An 18234-nucleotide genomic window follows, 5' to 3' on the forward strand; every position below is an offset into this window, starting at 1 on the left:
CACACACACACACACACACACACACACACACACACTCCATGCACACAGAGGTCCACCTATGCCATTTTTTGTATTCAGCTGTGAATACTCTTATTTCTCTCTATTGGCTCTTCAGAATGATGCTGCTTTATGACACACATATAGGTATATATAGCCATAAATGGAACTGCTGAATCATATTGTAATTCTATTTTAATATTTTGAGGAACTACTACACTGGTTTTCATTGCAGCTGTGCCCTCTTACATTCTGAACAGCTGTACATGGCTGCTCCGTTTTCTCCTCATCCTCACTAGCTCCTGTTCTCTTCCCTTTTAAACAGCCACTCCAGTGTGCTGGAAGCCAGGTCCTTGCAGGCTTGCTTTGCATTTCTCTGATGGCTAATGAGGTGGAGCATCTCTGCATATGCTCTCTCATTAGCCATTTGTTTATCTGCTCCGCAGAAGTGTCCTTGGCACGGTTTTGGATTGGTCTGCCCCTTCCTGTTTTTGTGTTTAGAGTTACACTTCCAAACCCCGCTGTTCTTCAGAAGCTCCAACGATGTCAGTGTTGCAGCTGATCATGTTAAGCCACCTGTTTGCTGAGAACTTAGGCCACCTACTTATTCTGTGGGCACCTGAGGTAAGGAGAAAGCAAGAGCCAAGAGGCAAGAGCCAGAGTTTCAGAAGAGCCAGAGTGCACCAGCAAAGCTGGCCAAGGGAAGTGTCCACTTCTGACCTCCCCGCCCTCCTGGAACTCTGAGCAGATACCAGGAGAGCTATTTCTGTTTGACTCTGGCTCCCAGGCCACGGGGCTGCTTTTTCATCTGCGCTGAACTGCTCAGCATTGCAACATCCAGCAGACATCTTCTTGGTCATCTCCTAGGAAAGGAGCCTTTGTGCTCAGGGAGCCTTTGACCAGCTGGCCTAAAGTCCAGAGGACAAAGCTTGCAGCCTAACGCCTGGGAGCAGACTATCTCCAGCCAAAGTTGCAAATGACCCAGAAAGGAGATCTGGCCAGTGGCTGGCCAGCTCACACCCAGTCATCCACACAATCCCATTCCAAGAAACAGAGCAGCAGACAGGGACCAGCTCGGTTCTCTGCAGTCAGAAACAGATTAAGTCTACCTAATTCAGGGAAGAAGGTGTCTCTAAATAATTCTCCCTCAGAGACTCCCAGCTCCGGCTCTCTTACTTTATCACACTACCTCATTGCCATAAGATGGTCTCTGCAAGAATTGTCTGGGATGAGGGGCAGTGTGTGAAATGACCCCACCTCCCCTCAGCCTGAGATCTTCTTGAAGGCTTTGCCTCTCAGAGATTTGCTTTCAATATTAAATTACTCAAAGTCAGATGCTGCTCACTTGGAAGTGACTTAAAGTTCGTGAGGTACTAGCCAGGTTTTAGAGATGTGTTGGTGAGACCCAAGGCGGGTCCTGATAGAAGGGAAAGAGGTCTCAAGTGTCAGGTCCCAAAGAAACCCAGGAGAGGCTCACTCAGTACCTGGGCTCTTCACCCTGTCTCTCCCCTAAACCTCTCCAGCCCATGTGGGCCACACACTCTTGATCTTTGGCTCCTCTCTTGACCCCTTTCTTGGCCTCCTGGTCTGTCGTTCCTCTTGGTTCACTGCCCTCTCTCTTCTCTTCTCTTCTCTTGCACCTCACTGCCCTGGCCCCATCCAGCCTTGACAGTCTGGACTCTTCCGGATGGCCTCTGGCTGTTCTTTCTCTCAGAATGACAATAAAACCCTTCTCAGTTATACCCAGGAGCTGTCATGTCTCCTCATGTCTCCATTTTTCATTCATCAAATACATTAGTCTATTATCTGTTTGTTTGTCCTATATTGGGGATCACCCAGAGCCTAGGTAGGTGTTCTACTACTGAGCTGGGCCCCCCCGTTCCAGTTTTGTTTTGTTTTGGTTTGGTTTGTTTGAGACCATCTCAATATGTAATCTCAGCTGCCCTGGAACTTGCTACATAGACAAGGCTGGCCTACAACTCATAAGAGACCCACCTGCCTCTGCCTCCTGAGTGCTGAGATTAAAGGCATGGGCCACCATACCCAACTTATTTTATTTTTGGTTTTCCTTTGACTTAGTTTTGTGTTTCTGTTAATCATAGTAAGACTCACGTGAAAGAATCTTGATGCTGTGACCTTGTGATCATGTTGAGAGGTCAGTTAGCACTCAGCGGTAATGCTTCACATTAGATCCAAGCTTAACCCAAAACACCATAGCAAACTACAGCTGAGTGACATGGGTCCCTTCCCACCTCTCCACCCTATGCCCACTACCCACCCTCATCTTTACACAGCTGCCACTTACTGACCACTACTCTGCACTCTGTCTCTTGAGATTCGCCTGTTCAGGGCATTTCATCAATATTAAGTCATGTGACCCATCGCCTTGTGTAGCATTGTCCCTGTAAGGGCTGACCCCTCTCCCATACACTCTCTGTCCTTTGCCATAGTCAGGGAATTTTCTAAGTATCCAGAATGAGAGCCACGAATGCTGGCCCCATCTATATCTGACCATCTGGGATTGGAAGCAGGAAGATCAGGCATTCAAGGTCACCCTCAGCTACACAGAAATTTCAAAGCCAGCCTGGGTTACATGAGAAATTAGCTCGAGGTGGGGGGTGGGGAGGGGAGAACAACAACAAAACAATGAAAAAGTCCAGAATGAAAGAGAACTCTGCTGAAATTAATAGTGAAAATTGTCCTTTGGGGGTTTTCCAATTATCATAATGGCCTCTAGTGTCATCAAAGCATATGGCCCAATAGGCACTGTCCTTCAGGATGGGTATTCCCTGTGGGGAAGGAGAGCAGAAAGTCCGGAGGCATCCGCAGGCCACCCAGTACCCAGGCAGGTTGGACAGCAGCTCTGAGAGCTGGCTCAAGTGTGGCTGCTCTCCTAGGGACTGCAGAAGAAACCCCCTGCCATCTAAACTTAGAGAGCTCTCCTGAGCCTCTGGGAAGCGGCTTCTCACACCTCCTGTGTGAGATTCAGGGAAACCCTCGTTCATCTGCCAAATTCAGGACGCACCCCTGACTGCTCTGGCCTTGTCTTGCTGCCTTTCCTCAATCTCATCTGGGCGTGCTCTCTTAAAGGGGAAGTGAAGCATTCTGACTGGCCGGGGCCCACAGCCAGGAAATGTCTACTAGAAGAGGGCCGTTGCCCAGCATGTTGTTGGCTCAGCCTCCTTATCCAAACGGCCAGGCTGCCTCTCCAGGAAGTGTAAGTGTGAATGCAGGGTATGGTGGCCTGCCACCTAGGATGGCGTGGGGCTGGACGCAGGTCACAGAAGAAAGTCTGGCAGACGAAGCATGCTGGCAGCCTGTGATGCATGTACTCGGAAAGATGAGCTTCTGTGCAGACCTGAGCTCCTGGTCTGTGGGCAGAAGCTGGAGCAGAGACAGGGCTGATGCAGTCGATGGGGACAGCAGCTGCCTCAGAAAGAGGTCAGGAGTAGGAGGCTAGGGACTGATCTATTTTGGACAGCCCTTCTGGAGGCTCAAGCCTCAGGTCTGGGGAGGAGAGGAATGGAAATTTTTATCACACACCTTTGAGAACACTGGGAAGCAGCTATCATACCCCCTACTTTTTGCCACCCCCCTCCCCCATCTGCAGCATTCATGTGCAGCTCCATCGGCCCTCCATGCCTTTATTCACTGGAAGATTGCTTTTCTCTGCTGTTTCCATATGCTTGCCTCTGTTAAGAAATGGTTTGGGTCTTTTCGAATGGTGCACACGACTTGAAACTCATGGCTGGGTTCCTACTCACCTATGGCGCTCGGTCCAATGTGGACACCCTGTAAGCCTCGTAGGAACCAATGTGGCCGTTCCTCCTCTGTCTCCCTGTCATTTAGATTGGTAGTGGTGGTGGCTCTCTTTCAAACCAGAATTCCGTTTCCTGCATGCCCACGGAGCAGGGCAAGGGAGATAGTTGGTGGACTTGCAGGCACCTGGTTTCTCACAGATAGGCCCACAGGGGGAGTGACTGATGAAGAGGAGATGGGCCGCTGCTGTCTTCTAAGCTTCTTTCTGCCCCAGGTGTGTGTTTGTATGGTAGTGATGGCTGGTCCTAAATAAAGTAACAGAAGTGTGGTTTTCAACAAAACAACTCAGGCTTTTCTCTCTGAGAGAAAGGGGAGAGAGGAAGGAACAGAGAGGGGAAGGAAAAACGTGCGTCTCTGTACGCATATGTTGACAGGCAGAACCACACCCAGCTTCAAGACAACTTCCTGTTTGCCAGCGCCAACTGCCACTCCAAGGAGGACAGACGTGGTTCCGTTAGTGGCTGCTGGGGGACCATGACAACCTGTTGGGTGAGTGGCTCTGAGTGACACTAGGAACTCAGCACTGAGTAGAGACTTTGTACCTTCTCTTGGAGGAGAGACCAGGGCCCTGTGCTGTCCCAGTTGGAGGTTGACACGGAAATAAAGCAGAGGTCGCCTGTCTTTTTCAACCTGTGTCCTCAAACAGTGAGCGTGCTCCCAGGATTCATGGGAATGGAAATTTTTCAAGTCAAGGGTAGGGAGAAGGCTGTGAACCATCCACTTAGGAAAGCTACTACTGTGACTTTTTTTTTTAATCTACCTTTTCATATATCAAGGAATTTCTATTAAGAAATTTTAATAATCCTTCCAACATTATTTAGCAATGCATGTAATGAGGGCTCACTGGGGCAGGACCTGTGCTAAATGCCAGAGATGAACAAGACTCCTGCCTTCAAGGTGTGCCTGTGTAAAGGACAGTGAAACCAGCAGTTACAACCTGTGAGTGTATACTGAGGGAGGGGCTCGGTGTTCCAGAAGCTTCCTGCCCAGTTACCATCTCTGTTGTGGGTGATGTCTCCCTCATATGTGTACGGAACTGGGGTTCACGAGGTTAAATTATTAGCCCAAGTCACGGGGCTAATGAGTGACAGAGCTGGGGTTTGAGCCCAGGTCTTTCTGATTCCAGAGACCAGAGTGTTTGGTCTGTGTTTCTGCTCTCTGAGCTGGTGGAGCACGAACATTTCCTATTCAGAGCATTTTCTAGAAGTGAGTGCAGTCTGGAGGCCCTAGGGCCTTTCTTTAACAAGAATGAAGACACTCCAGGCTTAACTCCACACAGAGGCCTGGGCACTTCTCTGCCTCCCACCTTTGGGATCTGCCTCTGTGAGCTATGGGCAGATCATAGCCCACAGCAGACAGGAGCCTTAGTGTGCATAGCCTAAGATCCTGGGTAAAGCAGCTGAGACAGCCAGAGACACTGAATTCAGCATTCAGGTATTCTCAATATTAGGAATGCCAGTCAGTCATAGACCTCAAAGATGCCCAGGATTGTGTCTCCTACTTGCCAGCATCTGGCTTCACCTGTCCCTTCTGTGTGCCTTGGTTAAGGTTTATCCAAAACCAGGAAGCTACCAGAGCCATGGCGACTCTTGTCCAGCTTGCAGTGTGTATCCAGTAGAACAGGAAGATGCCTATGGAGGCTAATACAGAACAAGTGGGCCCCTTGGCAACCTACCACTGCCTGGTTGAGACACAGGAACAGCTAAGACAATGAAAAGCCTTCTTCTGTTTATTTGAATGTTGTTGTTTTGTGATAGACTTACTATGTAACCTAGTGTGGTCCCCAGCTTTCAATCCTACTGCCTCAGTTTCCCAAGTACAAGAATTACAGGGGTGTGGCACCACACCTGACAAGACAGGGTTAGCTCCTTTAGGAGGACAGCAGGTCTGGCTGCATGTAGAGGCAGGTCAGCAACTCAGGAGAGACAGGTGCTCTCAGAAGCACAGGTCTGTTCTCTAGTCTCCAAGAGGAGACATGATGGCCGTCCTGGGGTCTGGAAAGTTCTGTCTCCCGCCTTTCAGAAACTCTCTGGTTATTTAGACTCGGTACATGGCAGTGTCTATGGTGTCATTGTGGTTCGGTGCTCATATCCTGGGGCCACAGGGGAGTCAGCTCAGGATGCTTTCAAGGAAGAGAATGAAGCCCGATGCCACTCATTGTTCACCCCTCCCTACTTCCACATCTGCATCTGTTTTCTCAGCTCTGCCCTTTCTGTTTAGGGGCTTGCAGCGCCTGGGCTGGTTTGATTTTGTTTTCTTTTTCTTTTTTTTTTTTTTTAATCCTTTTTCACATCGTATGACTTGAACAAAAACAGAGCGTATGACCCAGTCCATCGTGTGCCCTTCCTTCTGCCCTCTCCTCCATATACTGATTACTAAGTAGTGATTAATGCTTACGGAATATTTGGGATACGCGCCATTTCTGGTAGATCAGCTGTTGTATTTCACCTACACGTTTTCTCAGATTGAGCTAGGCTTCTTACTGGCCATTTTTAATTGTCTTCTTTGTGTTATTATTATTATTATTGTTATTATTATCACCATTATTGTTAGTCTCATCACTGCAAACAACACTACCAAGAATGTCTTTGAACTGTCTACCCTCCACTTTGAGGATATTTCCTTGAGGTCACTTTTTTAAGCTAACAGATCAAAGGTTGTAAATGTCTTTTTTTTTTACTTCCTGTTATTATCACTGGGGTACACTCCAGGAAAAAAATTGTAATATCTCAAAAGTGCTCCCAGCAAGCACGTGCATGCTTGATTCTCGTGAGTTTCCCCTGTAGCCAAGCTGAGGGTCTGCTGAGAGCATCCCTGAGGGCTGAGGAAATTATCTGAGGCCCCAAAAAATCCCTGGGACTCCCCAGATCCTACCCAGCAGTGGCCGGTGCCAGAAGCCTGTGCCTCAGTATGAAAACCAAACTGAAGAGCAGGTGGGAGGGAGAATGCGTCTAAGGGCAAAGAGAAGGAGCGGCCTTTGCTATCAGACTACACACAGGAGCCCTGGGGCAGCTCTGAGAGGAGGAAATGCATTCTCCAGACCTGCTGGGGAAGTTGTCTTTCTAAAGTGTAGAGGGAAGGGGGCTATCCCAGGCAAACAGCATGGGGATAGGGATACCAGCTTTGGAACTGGACAGACAAGCCTCTCCTTCCAGCTACTGAGGCCCAGCACAGCCCTAGTCTTTGGTCATAACTGTGCTTAAACTTCTGTAAGGTCTCTTGCTAGGAGGCTAGCAGGTATGTGACGGTTTGAGAGCCACGGAGTGGGCAGTAGCTGGCACACTGCCTGACACATAGAAGGGTAGATGCTCAAGAAGTGGAGATTTTGCTCTCAACTGAATGGATGGTGTGGAATGACCAGATGGCTGAGAAAACGCCAGAAACCTAAGGATGCTGGGGAGTGACCTGACAGAACAGAACAGAACTGAACTGAACTGAACTGAACTGAACTGAACTGAGCGGTGTAGCCCACTCACCCTGGATGAGTCTGTGTCAAATAAATTAGTGACTGAGGTAGCCTGTGGTCGCTGGCAGTGTGTAGGAGTGGTGAAAAGGTGTGGTAAAGTCCTATATCTTTAAGGAGCAGACTCCTCCCAAACCACTCTGATCCCATTTGGAGGGGGTTGGGGGTGGGGGAGCAGGTACTGAGAAAGAGTTTCCCTGGCTATCCTGGAATTCACTCTGTAGACCAGGCTGGCCTGGAACTCAGACCTGCCTTAAAGGCAATGCCACCACACCAGACTAAGGACTGGGAATACCAGGGACTCTCATGACCATTCCTGGCACATAACCTGTTTATCAAGGCTCTGCTTGTGGCTACTGTCCATTTTCCACTTCTTGAGTCCTCTGTGCCTTCCTTCTCTCTTCAATAAAGTAGGTAGATGCAGTATTCTCCCTCCAGTTACGATGGCGCCACAGTTAATGCTTCACACTGATTACAAGGACTCCAGCCAGACTCTAGCTGTGGTCCCTTACCATTAATAATCATACACTTCTGTGTGCTCAGAACTCGACCATACACTTGACTTACCTCATATCATTTACCTCTTAGAATTTAGGAGTCCTTTTCTTAATCTTTCAATTCTACAGATGAGGCAGCTGAGACTCAGAGATGCAGGGGGTTGCTAAAGGTCACAGGGCCAGGTAACATCAGATATGGAGATGGACATGGCTCCCAAATTCAGACTTCCTCTGGTTCCACTGCTGCTAGCCCAGAGAATGGCTGCCTCATAACTGCTTTGGTTAGCATGGCTTCTTAGGGTCCCTGTTCTGTCTGTCTCCCCCTAGATTCCAGTTTCCACTTAAAAAAAAAAATCTATGTACATGCATGTGGCTGTATGCATGTCGCAATACTCATATGGGGATCAGAGGACAACTTGCAGGAGGAATCGGTCCTCCTCTACACTGTGTAGATCCTAGAGATCAAACTCAGGTTAGAGGGCATCCTGACCCACTGACCCATCTCACCAACCCACCCAGTTCCTTTTTGGATGGAGTTCCCTTTGGAACCCAGTGTCCTTTATGAGAAATATTCTCACCTCAGTGGCCAAAGCAGGTAGACTCCAGTGGTGAGATGGGTTGTAGATGATGGCCCTCTTGGTGCTGCCCTCACGGTGGCTGCAGCTGAAAGAGACTGTGCTGTCTGACGAGTGAAGCTGATTCTGGCTTCTGCCCCCATTTGCTCACATAGCCATGGAAGGCCACACGGGTGTCTGGGGTGTCCCAGGCCTATTAGGATGACGATGGTTCCTTAAAAACAATATTGGAAAATTCCCAACAACTTCTTCCTGAAAGCAGTGTCAGGAACAGCACTAGATGCCTGCAGCTAAGTCAGCCATTCCTGAGACAGCATTGTGGAGGATTAAATGGAGGACATTGACGCTGTGAGCATAAAATATCCCCTGCACAGTAATAGTGTGGGAGGGAGGATTCTGAGTTTGACTGAAGTGGAGAGAACTAGAAAATCAGTAGGGCTCTCATTTCTCTGTCAGTGGCTGCGAGTTCTCTGCCTGCTGGTCTGTAGGATTACTCCCTAGAGTATTACCTGGATATTCAAGGAATATAGGTGGTGGTGGTGGTGGTGGTGGTGGTGGTGGTGGTGGTGGTGGTGGTGGTTGAGATGGTTTTGATGATGGTGATGGTAAGCTGGAAAAGAGCAGCTGCTGAGGGCATGACCTAGACTTCCTGAGGAATAAAATGGGAAAAAGTAGAAGGGTTCATTTAGGCTTTCCTTTCTTTGGTCCTGGGACCTTCAGCTATAGGACAGAAGTTTCAAGCTGATGTTTTTACCCCCACCCCCAGAGTATTTGGCTCCCCAGCTGAAATGTTTGGAGTAAGGGAGAGGTGTCCCCACTCCACAGTCACCTCTTCCAGGCTTCTTTGTCTGCAGCACTTTCCAAGGTCAAAGTTGAAAAGATTCAAATTAAGACATGGGCTCACAGGAACACTAAGTGTAGCGTGGTCATCAGCAGGAGGAAAGGCCACTTGGAATCGTGGCATCCTGGGAGAACACAGAGAACTAGACTTGCAGATGAAAGGGATTTAGAAAAGCAAAGAGTAGTTAAATGCTGATGTGCTGGTGTTGGAAGGGGCAGTGGGGGTGAGGTACAAGGATGGGATTAGTAAACGGAATGGTGAAGACAGCAGAAGACCCAGGGAGCACGGGTGTTTCTTACACAGGGGCACCTTCGAGGCCCTTTTCATCCCACAGCTTGCCAAGCAAACACTGTCTCTGAGTTATATCTCTAGCACCCCTGGGTTTTTTGTTATTGTTTTGTTTTAAGTTGTTAATGAATTCATTTTGGTTTTTTTTTTTTGTGTGTGTGTTTTGCCTGCATGTTTGAATATGCATCACGTGCATGCTTGGTGCCTTCAGAGGTCAAAATAGGGCATCAGATTCCCGGGCACTGAAGTTACAGATGGTGCAAACCACCATGTGGGTGCTGAGACTTGAACCTGGGTCTTCTGTGGACACAATAAGTGCTCTTCACTGCTGAGCCATCTCTATACTCTCTTCCCCCTTTAAATTCTGGGGTCTCACCATGTAATGCTGGCTGCCCTGGAACTCTATATGTAGACCAGGCTGACCTTCAGGTCACAGAGATCTGCTACCTCCTCTGCCTCTGTAGCACTAGGATTAAATGTTTGTATTACCACACTGACTTACCCATGTTTTTAAGTAAAAACTAACTTAATCCTTTTGAAAAAAATAAGAGGCTCAGGTCCTAAAGACATCCCCAGATCAATGTGCATTGCCTGGCTTTGCAACTTCATGTCTAATTGCTTTTCTATTGTTGTGATAAGACCAGGCAACTTAGAAAGAAAATGTTGAATTTGGGCCTACAGGTTCAGTGTGCATGTGTGCACACACAAGAGAGAGGGGGGCGGGGGGGAGAGAATGGGAATGGCTTGAGATTTTTTTTTTAAACTCCAATCCTTCCTGTAGTGACATACCTTCTCCAACAAGGATCTTTCTAATCCTTCCCACACAGTTCTACCACTTAGGACCAAGCATTCAAATACAGGAATTAATGGGAGATATTGTTACTCAAACCACCATACCTTGGGCAACTCACTGTCTCTCTGGGCCTCAGATTCCTCAGCTATAGAATGGAAATACTGATAGGTCACTTAAGGAGTTGTATACCTAAGTGCTATATAAAGTAAATCTATGGAGTAGAGTACTGGGCACGCAGATACTTCTTAATATATAAAGGAAGTTAATAAGTGGCCAAAGGAGAGAAGTGGTGGGGCCAGCCCCAGATTGTCTGCGAAGGTCATTATAAATGTGTTGGATATTTAAATCTCTGTGTGTGGGTGGCCTCAGAGTGAAATTCTGATTTCTCTTGAGCAGGCAAATAGTAGGTAGGCACTTAGAGCATTTTAGCTTATGGTTTGGAAATAAGTATGTAACAGGAGATGTAAACTGAGGCAGGCTTTCAGATTGGGAATGTTGTATCACCTCAAGAAAAGGTCCTAAATCACTTTAAGTGCTAGTTTTTAGAAAGCCAGACAGGAAGAGAGTAGCTAAATATTCCGCAGTGTGTTAATGACTGCGCATGGCGGCATGTGGGAATTAGATATGCACACACACATAAAACAAGGCTAGTTGAAGAATAGTCTGAAATATCAGTTGATTACAGTTTCATTAATACAGCTGTGTACATTCACAAAACCTGAGAAATTTAGGGGGAAAGCATCCTTCTCTCTCTAACATTGCTTAAGTCTGTAAAATATTTCCATAGTGAATGAGAAATAGAATGTCCTGCCATGTCTTTCTGAGCAGGGCAAGGAGAACTAGGATCAGGACAGGGGTCTACCTGAGGCAGGCACTTGGCCAAAACATGTTGGAAGCTTGGCCCACAGAAGGCCACCTGTATAACCGTGGCTTTTTCTAAGTAACAAACACCCTGCTGTCTTTGATCACCATCCCCACCCTTCATCCAAAGACACAAGCATGTAAGGCTTCTCTAGGCAGGTCTTCATATGCTAGGGACCCACAGACTGATGCCAGTGAGGGTCTTCCTATTAACTGTGCTCATCCTGCCCTGCCTCGGACAGGAGCTGGACACATTTTCAAAAGTGCACTTGCAGGTCACCGATGCCATGCGGAGAAGCCCTGATGTTGAACTCCGGTCCTGCCATCTTAAGTGCTTATGTCGCTTTTCTCACCTGGCCCAATAGGGGTCGCACTTGCTCCTGCAGCTCACGAGACTAAGACGCTGACCCCTCCAGGGGCTACCGTAAAAGAGTGATTTTTTTTTTCTTTTGCCAACTTCAATATAAAATTACTCATCTAAGCAATCACGTGGTCTTCAGATCTCTTCTATGCAACTTGTTCTTTCAATTGGACATTTAAGAAGGACTTAGAGGGCCGGAGATGCAACCTCGTAGGTAAAGTTCTTGCCTGGCAGGTACAGACCCCTGGGTTTAACCCTCAGGACCACATAAATTTGGTGTTGTGCCTCAGGCCTGTGATTTCAGCACTTGGGAGGTTGAGGTTGGAAGATCAGAAGTTCAGGGTTACCATAGCTATGCAGTAAACTCAAGGCCAGCCTGAGACTCAAGAGACCCTACCTCAACGAGCCGGGAAGGGAGATGGGAGGGTTGCTTACAAAGAAAAACAAAACAAAACATAAATCCAAGAAAAATCACTGATTTGATGTTTATACCAGTTTAACAATATAATTTGTGGGCCAAGACCATGACCACAACTTCTCTATGAAGGTGATTTCAGAATCACAAGCCCACCTCCATTCTTGTATTTTAATGCCGATTTCTTGTCATTACTTCATTTTTTATGAATTTTTTAGGTTATACAAAATACAATCATTCAGCATTTTCATGTATGCGTGTCTTTATGTGTCATTCTCATTCATCCCCTCCCCGCTACCTCTATAGTTTTCAACCATTAATGTAGAAAAAATAAGGATTTTGTTACTCAGTAATCAAAGGCTAAGGAGTGATGTTTCTGTATATGCCACTCCTCATCGGCTTTGAGCAAGTCAGTGAGTGAAGGCCGGAGAAGATCATGGAAGAGCTGTGGAAGAAATAGAAATCTTACTTTAGAGTCAAAACCCTGTGTCAGAAAGAAAAAAAGAAAAAAGAAAAGAAAAAGACAGACAGAAAGACAGGCAGAAAGAAAGGAGAGAGGGGGGAGGGGGAGAGGGAGAGAGGGAAAGAGGGGGAGAGAGAGAGAGAGAGAAAAGGAAAGATAGATTGCTTAAAAAGATATTTCTAGCCGAGCGGTGGTGGCTCACGCCTTTAATCCCAGCACTTGGGAGGCAAAGGCAGGCGGATTTCTAAGTTCGAGGCCAGCCTGGTCTACAAAGTGAGTTCCAGGGCAGCCAGGGCTACACCCCCTCCTCTCCCTCTCCTTCTCTCTCTCTCTCCCCCTCTTTCCCTCTCTCCCTCTCCCCCTCCCCCCTCTCTCCTTTCTTTCTGCCTGTCTTTCTGTCTTGAAAAAAACAAAAACCAAAACAAAACAAACAAACAAAAAAAAAGATATTTCTAAAGGGCATAAAGTTCTAAGGAAGAGGGCTTAAAGGAAGAGGTCTGGGTTCTGATTCCATCACGGCCACATTATATTATCCATTCCTAACTTTTAGTGACTCTGTGTTCTCCAATTTTGCTCACAGTACACCCCATTTCCTTCCTGAGAGGCAATTGGACCCATGCCCAAAGCCCTATTCCTCAAGTAGTCATTAGTCCTGACCTTGGCGATCACCTGGTCTCTCTGAGTTTCCAATAGCCAGTCATCTGTGGGGAGGGTAGACATGCCTGAACACCCACATCAAGGAGTTTTAAAGGCCATACAATTTTACAAACAGTGAGCTCTTCCAAGGAAGCACCTACTCACATGAGATATTTCAATACTCCACCTGTAATTATTCCTGTAACATCTAGGGACTGTGAGATAGGAGAAGCAGATATTAGGATGCATTGTATTCATAGTCAATGTGGAAGGAGGCCTGAGAATCCATCTGGGGACCCACTTAGTTTATAGGTGAAGACATGGAAGCCAAGAGAAAGCTCAGCACTGAGAGAACTCACTTAAACCTACCAAAAGGGTGTTAGGACCCACGGTGTGCCACCTCCTAGACCTGTGCTCTCTCTACAGCATCAGAACAGATCCTGGTTTTCAAAACCTTTGGTGATAGCTTCTGGGTATAAGGCATGCGTGCAGGGTTCACTCCCACAGAATGATTCTGCAGAGATAGAATGCAAACGCTGGTCAGATAAAACACCTGATAATCAGATGATCCTCAAATACTGTAGCACCCAAAGGATCAACTCAGAGAGATGCTGACGGCCCATTGGGATGAGGGTTGGTGGAGAAAGCCCAACCTGCCTTCTAAGGACACTCTGGCTTTTTTTTTCCTTTTTCTGTCCCATCAGCTTCTTATTACAGCAGCCAGAAGTATTTCACCCAAAAGAAAACCCGTGACAGCTCTTGGCTGGGGGGAGAATGTGATCCGCCATCTCTCCATTCCCCTACCTTAATGTCACCGTCACTGCTGACTAGTAAATGTGCGATCTCTAATTCTTCCCATCGGGACTTTTAACACCACGTCATTCATGTCGTCAGAAATAGTAATCAGCTAATTATTTGTAGGCACTGGAGAACCAAAGGGGATTTAGGATTTCAGGAGCATCCTGTAAGAGTTTGATCAAGCTGGTTCTCTAGGAACTGGAGGGAGCACGGGGCCTTAAAAGCGCTGTAATGTCTCGACAAAAGTGTGTAGCTTTCAGGCTTCCAGAATCCTTAACTTTTATCAAACCAGTTAGTTACTCTCAAACTGTTAATGACCACCATCAGGGTGTGTATCAGAATCTAGCTTCTTGCATCTACTGTCCTGGTCGTGTCTGCTTTCTTTCTGTTGGCCCAAGAAGATGAGCGCTGGCAGGGTGTGAATGAATGAGGTGTCTAGGCTCAGACCGCTAGTGCTTCTTATATAGAGAGGCACAGGAAGCTGTGCCTACCCCTCCCTAATCCATGCACCCCATCTCTGGTTCTGCTTCAGGCAGTTACATCCTGGTATACATTGCGTTTTTGGACTTTTGTGAGCTTAAAGAGGTCACACCTGGGATACCTCAGCAGACTGTTCCATGCCAAGGCTCTCAAAGATCCTCCCACCACGTTCACCACCGCCTTCCATGTTGCTCCTGTGCTGGAGAATTCATGCTAGGAGTTCTGCCCTGCCCACTGCCCCCAGGAGACCCGAGTTGCCATCTGGGGATTTCGTTGGTTTTGTGGTTGATCCACTGTGTCAGGTGACACCTGCTACTCCCATCGAAAGTGGTTTTGCAGAAGGATAGAAATGCCTCCCTCGAGAATCCCGGGGTTAGCTTAGCATGCCATTTGATACAGAAGTCCCCACTGCAGTCACTGTAAGTTGGCACTGACGGCCAACATCAGAGCAAACGTCAGAGGCTGTGGAGGTGCTGACCATGCCAGCAGAGTCCTGCTTTGTACCTGTGGTACTCAAGAGTGTGTGTGAGCGTGGGACCCACTGGCCATGGATGCTGGGCTGAATTCTGTTCTTTCTCCCCTGTAGAGAGAAGACACAGTTCAATGTGCAGGCCTTCTCCCTCTCCAGCGTCTCCAGCCTCCAATTCCCGGACATCGCTAGTACAGGCAAAGACGAAAGCCTGTCTCAGCGGCCATAGCGCTGTCAGCAGCACCTCAAAGCCATTTAAAACGCCCAAAGACAATCTCCTTACCTCCAGCAGCACACAGCACACAGTCTTCTCTGCAAAGGGACCAAGGGATAAACCATGGTGAGTCCAGGGGCTGGGGAGCCGAGACTCTCTCTGCCCTCCCCACTCCAGCTTTGACTCTGGGTGTCATGTTCAGAAATCTGGGGGTACTGAGGCAGGAGCCCAGAATGATGGCACGAGGAAGCCAGCTACTAGTCTCTAGGAACTAGAGGGAACACGGGGCCTTAAAAGAGCTGTGATGTCTCGACAAAGAATGGGTGTACATTTGAGAACCAAGCTGTGTGTGCCTAAGGAAAAGAAAACAGGGAAGGACTCCTTGGTTATGTGTTTGCCTCTCAATTTTCTGCCCCAGTGAAGAGAAACATGGGTGTAAGCAATCAAGGCACAGACTGCCAGTCCACGGAGGGAGAAGAGACAGGAGGAAGCCATGATGCTGTCCCAGCCCTGGAATCAGTCTCCCTCCCTCACAGGGCTTCTGTTCCCCCCCCCCCCAGGACATTGGGTATCTTATAACTAACTGTAGGGCAGAGAGAAAGGGCAAGTCACCCCTCTGATGGGGAGTCCTCACCAAAAAGACACAAGAAAGTCCCCTATGGGCCGGAAAAATAAGAAACCATACTGAGAATAGGAGGGACTTGGGACGAGCTTGTCACAGCTTCATCTTCCAGGCCTCCTGAAGACAGAGAAGGGACAACTGAGGAGTGTGTCTAATTTATATGTTTAAAGAGAAATGGTGTTCATTAATTAATGGTAGTTAATTGCACTTAACGTCCTACCCAGGAAGGCTGTGGAATACAATCACCCATCAATGGGGCAGGCACTGTGCGCTGGAAATTAAGATGACTTATAAAGAGAGAGAGCTAATTATGCCAGATCAATGAAAGAGCCTCAGGTGATAGTGGGAGAGGTTGGAACAGGGACTTGGCTGCAAACAGCTCTGCTTCACACACTAGCTGCGTTCTCTGTGGGCCGCTGGAGCGTAGATCTATCCTGTGTGACAGTACAGTTGCCTAGGAGAGCCCTGGTCAGAGGAATACAGTTGGTGACCTCTGATCAGCTTGTAGCAGTGTGGAACCCCCAAGCCCTCCTCTCAATGCCTACAGAGAACCAAGGGCTTGACTGCTGAGGAGGTAATCCCTGTGAACGGGTCTCTTTGCTGGGCGACCTTGGGCAAGTCTTTTGATCTTGCTGTGCCTCGGTTTGCTGTACTGTAAAATGGGTATAGTCATAGCTCTGTTCCATGGGATTCTGTGAGGATCCAGTAGCTCCTTACTATGGCAGCAAGTTCAATACACAGCTCAGAATATGTGCACAATACATGTTTAAGGATAGTTTCGGTTACCAATACACTTCCATCTCTGTCGAACCCTCATGGCCTGGGACAAAGAGTGAGGAATTCACCCAGCTGGGACATCCATCCTAGAGAAGTGGCTCTTCAGAGATAGGCATGGTAGCATAGATGTATGGTCCCAGCATTTAGGAGGCTGAGGCTAGAGGAAGGAATCATTGGGGTTTAAGGGCTAGACTGTGAAGTGAGACCCCGTGTGAAAAATAAAAAGCCGTGGGTTCAGGGGGACCCATGGGCATGGAAAATGGTGAAATAACGTACTCAGGCTGAGGGGTGCTGCTCCATTGTAGAAGCATTTACCCAGAGTGAGTGGAGAAGCAGTAAAGAAGAGTCTGGGAATGACTTGTGGACAAACGTAAGGAAGGCGAAGACCCCCGAATGAGGAAATTACCAAGTGAGCTCGTCTCATGAAAGGGTGGCTGAGGGGTCACATGGTCTCATAGCACTCCGTCCTCTTGGCCACGAGGCCCCTGTCAGGGGAACTGCTGCATTAGGTCAATTTCCTCACTCAGCAGAGTCAACCCTCTCCGCACGCTAAGACCCGTCATGGGCAAGGCGCCTTCAACCCTCCCCGCCCGCTAAGACCTGTCATGGGCAAGGCACCTTCAACCCTCTCCGCCCGCTAAGACCCGTCATGAGCAAGGCGCCTTCAGCGAGTGGTGTAAAGTGCTGTTGAAGCAACCGGCCAGATGTGTTACTGGGAGGAGCCGAATTGACAGCGTGAGTGTACCACAGTTGTTGCACTAGCTCACGTGACACGAGCTGTGTGGTCTGCAAACTGCACGTGGCCGTCCTGCACACGGGACAAGCTGCAAGCCCACCAGCTTCTTTAGTCTGCGAGGAGGGATGCCACAGCAGCGCCGGTCTAGCACCCACTGAAGGCCTGAAGAGTTCATTGAGAGCCTCTCTGGTCTTTAGTTCTCATTGAAAAGCGGAAGAAACTGGTTTTCATGTGGACAGAAGATGACAACCACAGTGGTGGCAATAAAGTAGATGCACTCGCCAGCAGGTGGGCAGGTGGACCAAGGGTTATGAATGCTCCGGGAAATAGTATGGAAAGGAGCCAGCTCTGAACTTGAGGCAAGAAAATCGAATTCAAAGCCAGGCTCTGCCACAGACTTTCTGTGTGTCCTTGAGACAGTCACTTAGCACCCCTTGTCCCATTTTAAGCCTGAATTCTAAATCACAGTCACCTCAAGTGCCCCATTACCTATTAGAGTGAGCTCATGGCAGACAGTTTACTCATTGGACCACCTCTCAACCTCCTAAGTAGGTATATTAAATACATGTTGGGAACTAGAGAAATTGGCTCAGCAGTTAAAAACACTAGCTTCTTTCCCAGAGGACCCAGGTTCAATTCCCAACACCCACATAGCAGCCAACAAGTCTCTGCAGTTCCAGGACTTTGATGTTCTCTTGTGGCTCCTTAGAGTGCCAGGCACACACGTGGTACACAGATGTGCATGCAGGCCAAGCACCCACCCATGTAAAATAAAATTTACAAACAAATTGTAAAAATGCATGTTGACCTTCAGAACTTTCTACATACATAGCAAACTGAAAATCAATCGTATTGCCCCATGATAAACTGTGAAGCGGCTGAACTATAGCCTTATCTGGTGGGCCGTTTTAAAAAGACATCTGCCTGGGTTGTATACCCTTGTCCTGTGCCTGCCTTATCCTATCTTATCATGCTTAACTTTGGATTTCCAAGGCTAGACTTTATAGTTGCACAGGTCATACACCAGGGGATGACGACTATCAGTCCATTGTGTGGACTGCAGACATAAAAAAAAAAAAAAAAAAAAAAAAACTTGCACAAAGCACTCTCTATAACATTAGTGAGCCCC

General features: G+C 47.9%; 1 protein-coding gene across 13 annotated transcripts in view; it reads left to right on the forward strand.

The window, feature by feature from the left end:
• The window catches only part of Atxn7l1 (ataxin 7 like 1), a 218800-nt gene that overhangs the window by 156084 nt on the left and 44482 nt on the right, over window positions 1-18234 (forward strand). For 9 of the 13 annotated variants that reach the window (XM_021178812.2, XM_029484852.1, XM_021178814.2 and 6 more), the window contains one exon: window positions 14874-15096. In XM_021178812.2, coding sequence (XP_021034471.1) covers window positions 14874-15096 — 223 coding nt within the window. Of the gene's footprint in view, window positions 1-2664; window positions 3215-3762; window positions 4306-14873; window positions 15097-18234 lie in introns of those variants that run through there. The other 4 variants (XM_021178820.2, XM_021178816.2, XM_029484854.1 and 1 more) reach the window with 3 other exon arrangements.

This window comes from Mus caroli, chromosome 12 (genome assembly GCF_900094665.2).
Source record: "Mus caroli chromosome 12, CAROLI_EIJ_v1.1, whole genome shotgun sequence".
Taxonomy (NCBI): domain Eukaryota; kingdom Metazoa; phylum Chordata; class Mammalia; order Rodentia; family Muridae; genus Mus; species Mus caroli.